This window comes from Megalopta genalis, chromosome 4, assembly GCF_051020955.1.
Source record: "Megalopta genalis isolate 19385.01 chromosome 4, iyMegGena1_principal, whole genome shotgun sequence".
Taxonomy (NCBI): Eukaryota; Metazoa; Arthropoda; class Insecta; order Hymenoptera; family Halictidae; genus Megalopta; species Megalopta genalis.
Genome location: NC_135016.1, coordinates 12,164,685 through 12,177,931, shown reverse-complemented (window position 1 = coordinate 12,177,931; position 13,247 = coordinate 12,164,685). Strand labels below are relative to the sequence as shown.

The window sequence follows — 13,247 nt, the reverse complement described above, 5'->3', positions numbered from 1 at the left end:
TACGGGAACGTCTCTTAAAATCCATCTGAACTTTTCCTCTTAGATCTTGTAAAACCCATGATGTCAGAGGTCGATTCCTTTTACTTTTTCAAAGCGATCTCGTCATTCTGTTGCAATCTAATCTACCCTGTCTTAAAGTAGACGCTTCCAGCTTTCATTTCAGCCATGTTTTATAGAAATAGCCCCGTGAGAACATACTTCAAAATTCACCTGACCTATCGCTTTGAATTCGAGTAATTTTCCTTGTCTTTTCCGAAGTGTCGCAGGACCGCGAACGAAATTATGCACAACCTAATAATTCGGTGTTTGATGAATCTGTTGACACATCTCGGGATGCCGTTTCGTTAGAAGCAACAAATCGTTCACTATTTTTGATAACGGAACTATAAACAAAAGAAATGAAGCGTAGCTTCTCCGCTCAAATAAGTTCTAATAAGCACACGCAAAACAATACGTAACATTTAGTACGTGATTTCTCTCTAATTCGTGCTCAGATTGCACATGAAAATGGACAATTTGGGAAGAGGAGTTACGATTATTCAAGCCTTGCGTCTTGTTTTTATAGTTGTTGACAATTGGCATTACTTAACCCTTAAATGCATAGAGTCCCAAAAATGAATCAATAACTTTTTGCGCGGATACCCGACAACAGTTTTGATATCGAACGTTTACGAACGTTGATAACAATAGACAATAGACCATGTGTGAAATAAAAGACTTGACATTACTTTTGGCGAGTAAGTTATATGTTTTTTGACATTTGAATGTGGTGGGTGATAACTTCCGGGTTGTGCAAAGGATTTTCACGGACCGAGTGCATCAAATGCAAGGTTGCTTCGTGTCACAACAAAAATCGCAATTGCTTTGCTGCGTTTCATTTATAAATAATGTGAAAATTCCTACACTAATAGATAATATAAATACATGACCATTTGTTTACGTCTACAATAATTTTAGTAATAAACGCATATTGTTGCCAAAAGTCTACGTACAACTTTTTTTCAAAATAAATACTCAATATTATTACCTAGACTTTTTTATTTATTTTTTACGTAACCTATGACTACATTCCTATAAAAAACGATTTTTTAAAATTCAAGACAAAAAATCATGCATTTAAGGGTTAAAGTTACAAATTTTCAAACACTGCACAATAGAAGATAAATGACCGATATTTTGTTTGCAAGTGCAGTAAACTCTCCCCAATTTTCCTTCAGCTTGTAAACGAAAATGGATAATTTGGAGAAAGGAGATACGATTATTCGAGTCTCGCTGCTCATTTTTATAGTTGCCGATTGTCAATAATTATAAAAACGAGAAGCAAGGCTTGAATAATCGTATCTTCTCTTCCCAAATTGTCCATTTTTGTGCGCAATCTGAGCGCGAATTAGAGAGAAATTACTGTAATATGCTATCAATAAAAGGAAAATAATAGAAATGTGTTAAGAAACGTACGAAGTCGGCTTGAAAGGCTAATTCGCAACAAAAAAGTGTCGATGCAACATTCGGCACATGGTGTCCTAAAAATGTCTCGCAATGCGGAAGTGGGGGGTTCCTGAGGTCATTTGAAGTAACTTTTCCCTCAGCGAAAATGCAATCCGCGGCTTCGTTTACGAGTTATTAACGAAAAACACTGACCAATAAGAGGCGAGCTCGACAGGCGCGAGACGGCCCAGCCAATAAGCGGCACTCGGCTTCGTGTGCTCGTTCCCTGAACCGCCTCGCGCCAGTCGAGATTTCCTCTTATTGGTCACTGTTCTTCGCTAATAAAATAACCTAAAATGACCTCAGGACCCCACCCCCCATTTTCGGATTGCGAGACATTGTATATTATATATACATTATACAGGTTGTCCCAAAATTATGATACTCCCGGGAAATTAGAGATTCCTGAGGTCATTCAAAGCAACTTTTTCCTTTACAAAATTTTTCCCCGAGGCATCGTTAACGAGTTACTAACGAAAAACACTGGCCAATGAGAGGCGTGCGACGGCCATGCCAACGAGCGCGCGAGGCCCAGTTTTGCTTATTGGCTCGGCCGTCTAGCGCCAAGCGAGCTCGCCTCTCATTGGTCAGCGTGTTTCCGTTAATAATTCGTTAACGATGTCTCGGAGAACATTTTTGTAAAGGAAAAAGTTGCTTCGAATCGCCTCAGGAACCCCTCATTTCCCAGAAATACCATAATTTTGGGACATCCTGTATATTATAATATGTGAAATATGTCTCGCGCTAGCTGATCTCGTCTCGCATTAGTCACTGCTTTTCGCTAATAACTCAAAAACAAAGCCGCGGATTACATTTTCACTAAGGAAAAAGTTACTTCAAATTAGACTGCGAGACACTTTTGGGAAAGCCTGTATAACTGCAGTAAGGTAACTCGTATTAGCAGAGGTCGTCGTATTAGGTACCTCTTCCGTGTCCCGTTGCTCCGCATCCAAATTCGTTTTCCTTCGTATCCGAGAGCCAGTCGCTCGGACTATCATGCTACTCCGAGCTTGTCCATGGCTCCCCGTAAGCTCGCGGGGCGCCCGTAGGAATTTTGCGGAAATCCGGTTTGCAAACGGGATTAAAAGCAGTTGGAAACATAGAGCTGCCGGAAACGGGATTGCGTTTGCCGGTCGCGAAACTAGAAAGGACACGCGACTGCGAGGCGTATAGTTCCCGGGCCCCTTTGATCCTCGCCGTGGCCGAGCCGAGCGTTTTCAGTTCGATCTCGGTTCTCTCTGGCCGTCGAGCTTCTGGCCGTTGCGTCAATTTTCATTTCGCACGGCGATTATCGTTGAACGCCGCAATTATCGGGAAATGGGAGCCGAGCAACAGAGCAACGGCGAAAACCATCCACCTGTCTCTTCAACTTTCCGCAGATATCGTTCTGAATTTCCGCACGACCTACGTGAACCGGAAAGGCGAGGTGGTCAGCAACAGCAAAAACATCGCTGCCAACTACATGAAGGGCTGGTTCATCGTCGATCTGGTCGCGGCACTGCCCTTTGATTTCCTTTACGCTTCGGACGTGTACAGCGGCGAGGTGAGTGTTCGTTCATTATTCCACGTAAAGTGCGCTAAAAGTCTGGCATGGACATGCCCCCGGTACCTTGCAAAATTAAAGCCGGTCCATCCGCGCGCGCGCGCGCGTTCAACCCTCCTGATCGAATCTCGTACGTGCTCGCGAGCGTGATCAAATTTTTAGCACGATTAGGCCGAGTTTGTTCCAACGATAGAAGAAAGGCTGCATCTCGTCGCGTCGCGTCGTGTCGCACGATCTAAGAAAAGATACGTGCGCGGAATGCCCTGTCAGCGATACCGTGACGCGAATCGTGAATGGGGTTCGTTTACCGATACGTACATTACGGTAAACGACGTACCGATTCTTTGCGCCCCGTTTCCACGGAAGAACCTCTCGCTATCTCGACGATGAATGATACAATCATCCGAAGTTCGCGACGCCGTGCGCCGAGCCGCGGCAGAGAATTCGCAATTAAGTTCCTCCTCGTTGCTCGGAATCGGGCATTCGAAGTATCCGACGCGGAAATTCTTACTGTCCCGCGTTCCTCCGTCCGATTTGCAACGTTAATTACGCTGGTCTACAAAAGTTCGCTCATTATTTTTTTTTGGTTGTTGCTGTTACCGGAGCTTTCACGTGTAATCTTAACGAGTATTTTTTTACGCTGAATTCTAATGAGGCATTCGGTGAAACAACATCTTAACTCGGATCGAGTTGTTTTCGCGGAGTCCGTCGTAATCGTATTCTTCGATCTTCCGTCTGTAAGAAGTTCTGGAGTATGCGTTTACGATTTGATCGTGAATTTTTTATGTTTCTGGACGCATCATATTGCGTTTATCTCGCGTTGCCGCCGGTGCGATAAAAGCGTGCTACTACGATTGTATTATTGAAGTATTTCTTGGTCGTTTGATGCACATTTCGTAAGCGCAATAGATACATTCAATGAGAGTCATACAAATTCTCACAGCAATCCCGGTAAAGGCAAAAAAGAAAGAAATGGGAGAAAAAGAAATCGTGGTAGAATTTATATTGTTTATAGAAATAAAACTGTGTTTGCGGAACAAATTTTGAGTGCGTCGCTAAATGTCGCTTCAAAACAATTCACGAACAATTCCCTAGGAGCATGCAGTATAATATTAATATAATATTAATGATAAAGAAAAGGAAGGCGCTTATTAAATGACTTGCGTCGAAAGAGTGAACATCAAATTTTCTGTCAAAATTGTCCCCAAAATCGAAGTATCGAGAGTGTTCTTAGAAGTATTTTACAAATATTTTCACAAATAAGAAGAAAGTTTGCAGATAGTTCTTGCGTTCAAATGAAATTTCAGACGCGTTTAAATACAGTCGAATTAATAATTCGTTAACAATACGCAACATCGTTTTGCACGTACAAAACTTTCCCACTGCAAGAAGTACAGGTTCTTCGTAAAAACTTAATAGAAAGTTTTCCTGCTTCATTTTCACTGTCATTTATTCTCGAGAATATCCGATAATCGGAAAAACAACTTAAATCTGTTTCTGTATTTTCTGGTATTGCACGCTCGTGACAAATGACTTCAATTTCAAGTGATAAAAATACTTGTCCATATTAGAAAACTTCGTTCGCTTTAACTGCGTCTCATAAAGTCGATAAATAAGTATTTCATTTGTCTTCTTCGCTTTTCGACTCTAAACTGTGTTAAGTTGTTCTCACACCCGATGCCATAAATACGTGATAACAACGCGCAACGTAATCTTCGATAATTACCTATAATCCTATATATGAACAAGGTATAAAACATTATCTAAAATGTGCTACTTGTTGATTTTCCGGAGTATTTGGTTTTCTGTAACATCCCGTTTGTACAGCCAGCCGTAATCAGCCAGCAGTAATCAGCCAGCATATTAACACTCCATTTGCAAACAAATATTAAACTCCATTTGAAACATTTCTGTTTCGTGCGAAACGGCGGGTTTCAGTTATTCAAAGCGCGGAATTACGTAAAAACTGTATGTGACAGGTAGACTGCGGGTTTTCATGCAAAATAAAAATTGCTTCCATTAATTAGAAGACACAGAAGCTACGCGGTACATAGGCATTGTTTTCGTTCTTTGACCACTTGAATGAGTTAAATATACCGTAAATAGTATTTTCAAATTCTTTTAATCTTTCCACCGTTCCCGTATTCGATCGATCCGTTTCCGTCATAAATGCATGAAATCCTAGCGACAGGGAAAGAACGGACGCCGAATTCGGATACAGCGAGAGAAACGCATAAGTATCGGTGCACAAATATTGTGCTGCGAAAAAGTCTTGTTTGCCGGAATCATTGTTATCGAAGCGGAATTACACGCGAACTGCACGCGACAGGATGAAAAACACGGATTTCGGATTCGTCCAGAAAAATTGCATAAACGTCAACGTAAATCTTTCCTGTAACGAAATTCGTGTGCACGCCAGCACGAATCCGACCGGCGGGTCACGATTTACTAACCGCAGACTTTTATCGCAGGAATCGGGACACGGTAACATACATTTGGTAAAGTTGACCAGATTGCTGAGGCTGGCGCGGTTGCTGCAAAAGATGGACAGATACTCGCAGTACAGCGCCGTCATTTTGACGATGTTGATGCTACTTTTCATCCTGTTGGCGCACTGGATGGCCTGCGTATGGTTCGTTATCGCGGAAAAAGAAAGACTGAAAAACGACAGTGACTGGGACCTCGGTAAGTCGATGTTTCGTAACCGCGGGTGCTGGACAGGTGAGAACGGTCGGTGGTCGTTTGTTGCACGGCCGAAAACGTTTCCGTGCGTTCCATGCGAAGTGGGCCGCCTGCCCGTTCTGGGATTTGCCACGCGCGCGGATCATCTATTCCGATATGCATGTGTGCAGGATGTACGCGCTTAGATATACAGATTAGTCTCGCGCGTATTATTCCGCGGAACTCGTCTGCGGAGAGCTGTGAATCGCCCGTAGAAACTGTTGTTCCGCGGGTGCGCTGCATACGGCGGCCCGGAAACTTCACCTCCCCCGCGTTCCACGGCGAAATTCTGCCGTCTAATTTCGCTAAGCGAGTGATAAATGCTCGCTTAAATTAATAATGTTCTGCGGCGTTTCCCGCGAGAGCCCGATCGCAGATCGGCGACCGCCTAAACCACTCCTGGCATTCTACATACACACGTATACACAGAGCTTTTCTCGCGGACTTTCCCAGAACCCCGGCAAGCTTTGCAGAGATTGAATCTGCTATATCCACCTTAAGAGCGCGCACGGTCGTGCATTCTACTTGAATGCGATCGAATAGATTTTATCGACGTCGGCACACTTGTGACCGACATTCGCGTCATATTTTAAAGCGGCGTTGGTTGGGCCGTGCCAGGGGGGGATCAATGGAATATTTTGTTTTTTCGGCAAGAGCTCGGCGCGAACAGAGCTCGGCGAACTTTAATCGAGGCAATTTTTCAGGTTGGCTTCACACGCTGGCGGAGAGATTAAAGATTTCCGTGCAAAATGTGACTCACGCGGAAAGCTACATCACAGCATTGTATTTCACTTGTAGCAGCTTAACGTCCGTAGGATTTGGCAACGTGTCGGCCAACACGTTCTCCGAGAAGTTATTCTCCATTTGCGCGATGCTTATTGGCGGTTAGTAATCATCATCGATCAGTATAGTACACGTTTGCCCGGTTGTATTATCGATGGATCATCGGATAATCAATCGAATCGGTTTGCTCGATGCATGTTTGTTTGCTCGCTAAGAATTCGCGTGCGACGCGTTAATATTCGGTGTACCGAAACGAGAGAGAGAGAGAGAGAGAGAGAGAGAGAGAAAGAAAGAGAGAGAAAGAGAGACAGTAGGGTAAACTCGAGTAATGTCGTGATCAGGCTACCCCTTTTTTCAGTCGTCTTTAAAACGGATGCCGTTTGATCAATTTGATGGAACAAAATTTGAACAAGTAGCGTTAAGGTTCTACTTTATCTAATTAAAAAATCGATTAAAATGAATGCTGTGGAATAGGCAAGCATTTTTATTCATGGAGAGCGTTTACTCGCATCATGTTTCGTGCTGATTTTGGAAGATCGCGTGTTGGTAATGCTACGTGATCTTGAAATGATACATATTACCAGAATGTAAGCATTGAATTGTCATTTATACTGATCAGACAGCGGGTGTTACGAATTTGTTGCAAAAATTGATGAGAGAAATAGAAAATAGTGAAAATATTGGAAGGATTTAAGAACTCTGTTACATTATTTTCAATTGATTAAAACTATTAAAAGAAGAGATATATTTTCATTGAACTCTCGTTTTCATATGATTGCTGAACGAAATTTTTATTTTGCATACAGATCCGCCGTCTAATAATGGTAACAGTGTTATTTTTGCTTACGAAAGGTAGGTAAATTCTTATCTTGTTTTGAGCGTGAGCTCATGTTTCCCAGGAAGAGCTTGAGAAAACTAACCACCTACGTCAACAACGATGTTTCTCTGTGTTCGAAACAATTTACTATCGTGAAACGGTCATTATTTTAACTGCTGAGGTCTATTAAAGATTTTATGAATCGTCATGCTGGTTTCATGACTTTTAAATGTACATTTGAACGATTAGGGGTAGTTTACACGATGATAGGGGTGACTGGTTTTACAAGAATGTTATTCACCCGTCCAGAAATTTATTCCAACTTTGATAATAATTTTTGAGCAAATTTTGAACAATCTTTCGTATTTTCTTATGAACTTCGAGGGGTGGTTTCACCCTCTGAATATGAAAAAAAAGTATCTCTTCTTTTTCAGTCCTCATTAATATGTCTGAGAACCAAAACAGTCGGAGAGTGATATCTAAAAACCCTTCCTGGTTAGTCTTTAATTTTTTATTGTATCGTGTACCTACTTTTATCGATAATATAAGACATTAATTTTGTTTAATATAAAGTAAATATAAATATCGATACCATAAAACGTTTATTTTCTGAATAAATAACTGAAAACATCATAGAAGAATAATTTATATAAGTTACTGATTCACTTTGTTACTTTAAACAAAACACACTTTTTCGGGCATACTATCTTTTAATGAATTTCGTTCGATATATTTTAGAAATTTCGTTATTATATTCTAAAAATAGATTTCTGATTGTTAGGTATTTTTTATAACTTTGAAGTGATGTATCATTATCATGGATGTACCGAAATAATTCCATTTCGGTGTCGAATGCACACTATTACTTGTAAAACTATACGTAAATGGAACATTGATCAAATAAACAAATTCTCATTCGTTATCAGCAACATATGGACCTGATACGTTCGTATTTCAATACATTCAATATTTCAATTCGGCATCAATTTTATTAATTCATTTTTAATAACCGATATTTTATTGCCTCCTCGATTTTGAGGTAAACCAACGAAATTTCCATTTCGGACGACACACCGTCGCAATAATGTAATCTTCCGCGTCATCGTACAAATCGAATATATTATTCTGTATCTGAGTCTGCGTGCAAATAGTAAACAGTATTTTCTCATAATTTAAACATTTAATGAAATAATTTGACCATTAAATGAAATAACATTTCCGAATTGCTATTTACTTATGCAAATGTTTCAATGTTTACTATTTCATATGAAATTATTTCCCCAGGCCTGTGTGTATGTGTGGCCTCATATCGGCTCAATATTGTGATCCAGCAAAGAAAATATGAAACGAACACGGAGTTTACGCGAGTTTGCCCTACGTGTACTAGACGCGAACGATGTTTATTAGTACGGAATGAAGTTGACATAAATTTGCAGTAGGGAATATTTCCACACTGTACATATCGTGTATGCTACAGCTCTGATGCATGCTGTGGTGTTTGGTAACGTGACGGCGATCATTCAAAGAATTTACTCTAGAAGATCGCTCTACCAAACAAAATTGCGGGATCTCAAGGATTTTTTCGTATTGCATCAGATACCAGACGAACTGAAACAGCGAATGCAAGACTATTTCCAGACCATGTGGTCCCTGAACCACGGTATCGACATACACGAGGTATAATGTCGTATCACGCAAATAATTAGGCTCGGCGTTACGAAGACGCCGAGGAGCCCCGACCCCGGCGCGATGTAATCGTCGTTGTCGGTTGTCGGGCCGGATCAATTCGCGGAGTAATGAGACGAAGCCTGTGTATTAATCCTTTTAGACCCTCGAGCAATTCCCCGAGGAACTGAGGGGGGACGTCTCGATGCACCTGCATCGCGAGATTTTGAATTTACCGATATTCGCGACCGCCTCCCAAGGTTGCCTCAAACTGCTCTCGCTACGCATTCGGAATAATTTCTGCGCTCCCGGCGAATATCTGATCCACAAGGGGGACGCTCTCTCCTACATTTACTATTTGTGCAACGGATCGATGGAAGTCGTGCAAAACGACATGGTCGTGGCGATTTTAGGTACGGCCACCGGCGCCAGGAACCTCGAATACCGAATGTTCTAAACCCGGTACTCTAAACCGCGACTAATTCACTTTCAAGGGAAAGGCGACTTGGTCGGATGCGACATAAACGTTCACCTGCAGCACGGCAGCAACGGGGGTGGAACAGGTGGTTCCGGGTCCGCGGACGTCGTGGTCAAGTCGAGCTGCGACGTGAAAGCGCTTACTTACTGCGATTTGAAATGCATACACATGCACGGTCTGGTCGAAGTTTTGCGGCTGTACCCGGAGTATCAGCACGAATTTGCGCAAGACATACAGCACGATCTTACCTACAATATACGGGAAGGCTACGAGGCCGAGGTAAGTCAGTTGCCACGACGGATGTGCCGAGTATGGTTTAAACGAGAAACGACTTTCGAAAAAACCGGTAAACCAATATTAACAAAAAGTCCGGCTAAACCGGTTTACAAATTTTCATAAGCATAAACAATGCAAATGTAATTAAAACAGTGAAAAATAGCTATATTTATTTAAACGATTTGAATTTATTTCTTTATTATGAAGCTATAGAAATACGACAGAATAAAATATATTTTATATATTAAATATATTTTATATATGAGAAAAATATCAGTGTCGTGAGAGCACAAAATATAAATTATCATTTTTCGTTTTATTGAATATTTTTTCGGGAAATGTGATTTTAACCCTTAAATGCATCGTGTTGCCGTTTGACAATATATATGTATATGTAGTGTATCTAGAAGAATATTTTGTTTTATAGCCGATTGGCTGCATGCGATAATTTTGTAATAAAAAACTATTTTCGTAAAGATATAATTTTTTCCTTAACACTATGCCGTCCGGTGGCACCACCAAAACTGAAATAACATTTTAACTATATTTCTTGGGTGTTAAAAGGCAGCAATCTAACTATAGCATTGTGCTTATTTAACTAAGAATTAAGTACGAAAATTCTTGCATGACTTGTCTTAATGTTAGGAATTTATATTACCGCCATCTTCGAAATTTTTTTTTTAAATCTAAAATTTCCAAGCTATTATGCCGGCGTCAAACAAAAGAATCATATCTAAGATCTGCGGACGGCATAGTGTTAATATGCACTCACTTTTTAGTAAAGTTTGTTAAATAGAAATTGAAAACAAAAAGTCATGCATTTAAGGGTTATGAAACAAAGTATCGACTCGAAATTCAAATGTTCAGTTCTTTCGTTAGTTGCCTCATGTTATTAAATGAACATCGCAATAGAATGCGTTTGCGGATTTGCGTGTCAAACGTTCGCCTGACTCGTGAAGATTAGTTTTACCACAATATGTTCATCCCCGAAGCAATGTCAAGTCAAAATATCGACGTTTTTGATTGAACGATCAATTAAATTCTACACGGGAATTCTAGTGTCCGAAACCGGATTTGAACAATTTTCAAACCGGTTGTCGAATTTTACGAATTTATAAAAAAAAAAGTCCGGTTATCAAAAACCGACGAAGTCTAGCGTGAAGGGCGGATGGAGAATGCGCGGTGAAAGGGGTGAGAGAAAAGGGAGGAATTTTTCTGGCAACATTTCCGTTCAAACCTTTTGTAGCAAGAATCGGATATGAACGGACCCTCTTTGACCCTGCCATCGATCAGCGAAGACGATGAAAATGTACCCGACGAGGGGGAAACTTCTCCTTTATCGCCGCCAAACAAATCGCCCCTGCACACATCGAGCCCACGACACGCCAAGTTCAGGTACGTTCGCCGTGTCTCTTTGCGCTGTCATCGCTCAAGTGCTATGTTTCGCGACACAGGGACGAATACAGGGAGGGAAGGAGAGCAGGAAGGAGCGTGTTGGCGAGAGGAAGAGCGGCGCAGATGATCGCCCAAGAATCCATGGAGGAGCATATCCGAGGATCGGTGGAAAGACTCGACACCCAAGTGTCCACTTTGCACCAGGACGTGGCTACGCTAAGTTCCGAGGTATGTTCGCGGAAGATGAGACAAAGTAAACGTTTCCCGTCAAGGATCCATCTAACAAGATCAACCGAAAGGATTAACACTAAACCTATCATCTTCGACCAACAAATGTATAGCTTTATGAAAATGACATGATTGAATTAATTTGGAATTTTCGCCATTTTTATTGTAATGTAGTCTACAACGAAGAAATTGAATCGTTTCTCAAGAAAGAGGAGTCCTCGTAATTTCAACAGTTTGGAAATGAAAAATATGACTCCGGTCGTTTCAATCCACATGGTAGATTTAGTGTCGAAATTCCTATATTTTCAAACATATATATATATATATATACTATATCTACATTATCTATCTATATTAGTATAAACTAATCGTACCCTGCGTTAAAAGTGCCTACGTTGCCTTATAACAATTACAACATTGGATTTATTTAAATTTTTTCCGATTTTTACATTAGTATATATTCGGAGAAAACTTAATTCTTTTATTTATAAACGGAAATCCGGTTAGAGTACATAATAGAAGGTATTAGCACGGTGGTTGCAACAATAGATTTCTCATTTGAATTCGATATTAAACAATAGAGACACCGGAATGGTTTCCGATGGAAGTGCTTTTGTAATTTCCATAGCTAAAGAAAAGGAATTATCAAACCGGCCATTCGACCGACAATTCTACGATTAGTGTGAAACAACAGGAACAGTGTTCCTGAAATAATGTTACCCACGAATTACTAGAATAATTTCTAGAATAATTTCTAGAATAATTAATATAACTCGAATTAATTACTAGAATAATTTCCAACGCACATAAACGTATCGCATAACCGATTCCATTTAAACAGGTGAGGAACGCGATCCAAGCTCTGCAGAATCTGACGTACTCGCCGCAAAGCAACCCTAACTTGCCGATGCCGGCGACCAGAGGCAGCGGAGTTCTGGCGCGAAGCTCGTCGCATCCGCCGGACGCGATCTGCTGGAATCCATCGGTGACATGGATGAGCGACGGGTCGACGCAAACCGAATGGCCGGTGGATCTTTTCGAGCTGTGGATTCGAGCGCATCCTCACCGAGTGCTTAGGATTCTCGAACTCGATCCAGACGTTCTTCTGAGGCAGCCACCGTCCCCGACACCCTCGCCGTCGTCGCCACCCCCGCCACCCTACGAACCCCTGTCGCCTGTTGCCGGTACCCCGCCACACTCGCCGACGCCGTCGCAAGGTAATATTTTGATAACAGAGGTAACAAACAAGGGAGGTTTCTCAGATGTCCAATTAGTTTCGAAAAATTAACGAGTAGAATTTGCAGTATCCCGTCTCCTCTTAATATGAATGTCATTCACCCGGAAATATTGATATTCGATAAAAGAATGGACTCCGACAGTCCACTATTGGTGATTTTTCTATCCGATGTAGGAAACGTAAGATTTTGTTATTATTATGCGGATCAAAGAATGACGTTATAAACTAAAATGTGTAAATTGGGAAATATCCTATTAATTTAGTTTTCTTCGTAGAATAATTAGAAACGAATTAACCATGCATATTAGTATTAGTAGACGAAGTAACTGTATAATATGGTGTATATGCAATATACATAACAATGTATGTATAATGAAAATGTATAATAAGTAACGAAATAAATATATTTTCGAATATATCCATACTTAAATAAATATATCCAAACGCAATACAAACTTCGGTAGGGGTAGTCAATAAAATGCTCAGCATCCGCCATTGAAATCGAAACTCAGGTTTTTCTTTTCTATGAAAATTATGTTTACGACTAACACGAATGTATAAAATCCCAAAACGTAAAATTGTCCGGGCGAATGACGCTGATATTAATTAATAGCGGGTG

The 13,247-nt window shown here is 40.9% G+C and overlaps 1 protein-coding gene across 5 annotated transcripts in view; it reads left to right on the top strand.

Moving 5' to 3' along the window:
* Elk (Eag-like K[+] channel) overlaps positions 1-13,247 on the top strand; it is a 56,181-nt gene that overhangs the window by 39,055 nt on the left and 3,879 nt on the right. For all 5 annotated transcript variants that reach the window (XM_033475543.2, XM_033475534.2, XM_033475550.2 and 2 more), the window contains 9 exons: positions 2,865-3,028; positions 5,500-5,713; positions 6,454-6,633; positions 8,827-9,026; positions 9,178-9,427; positions 9,509-9,771; positions 11,015-11,163; positions 11,223-11,391; positions 12,233-12,608. In XM_033475543.2, the coding sequence (XP_033331434.1) occupies positions 2,865-3,028; positions 5,500-5,713; positions 6,454-6,633; positions 8,827-9,026; positions 9,178-9,427; positions 9,509-9,771; positions 11,015-11,163; positions 11,223-11,391; positions 12,233-12,608 (1,965 nt within the window). The remainder of the gene's footprint in view (positions 1-2,864; positions 3,029-5,499; positions 5,714-6,453; positions 6,634-8,826; positions 9,027-9,177; positions 9,428-9,508; positions 9,772-11,014; positions 11,164-11,222; positions 11,392-12,232; positions 12,609-13,247) is intronic.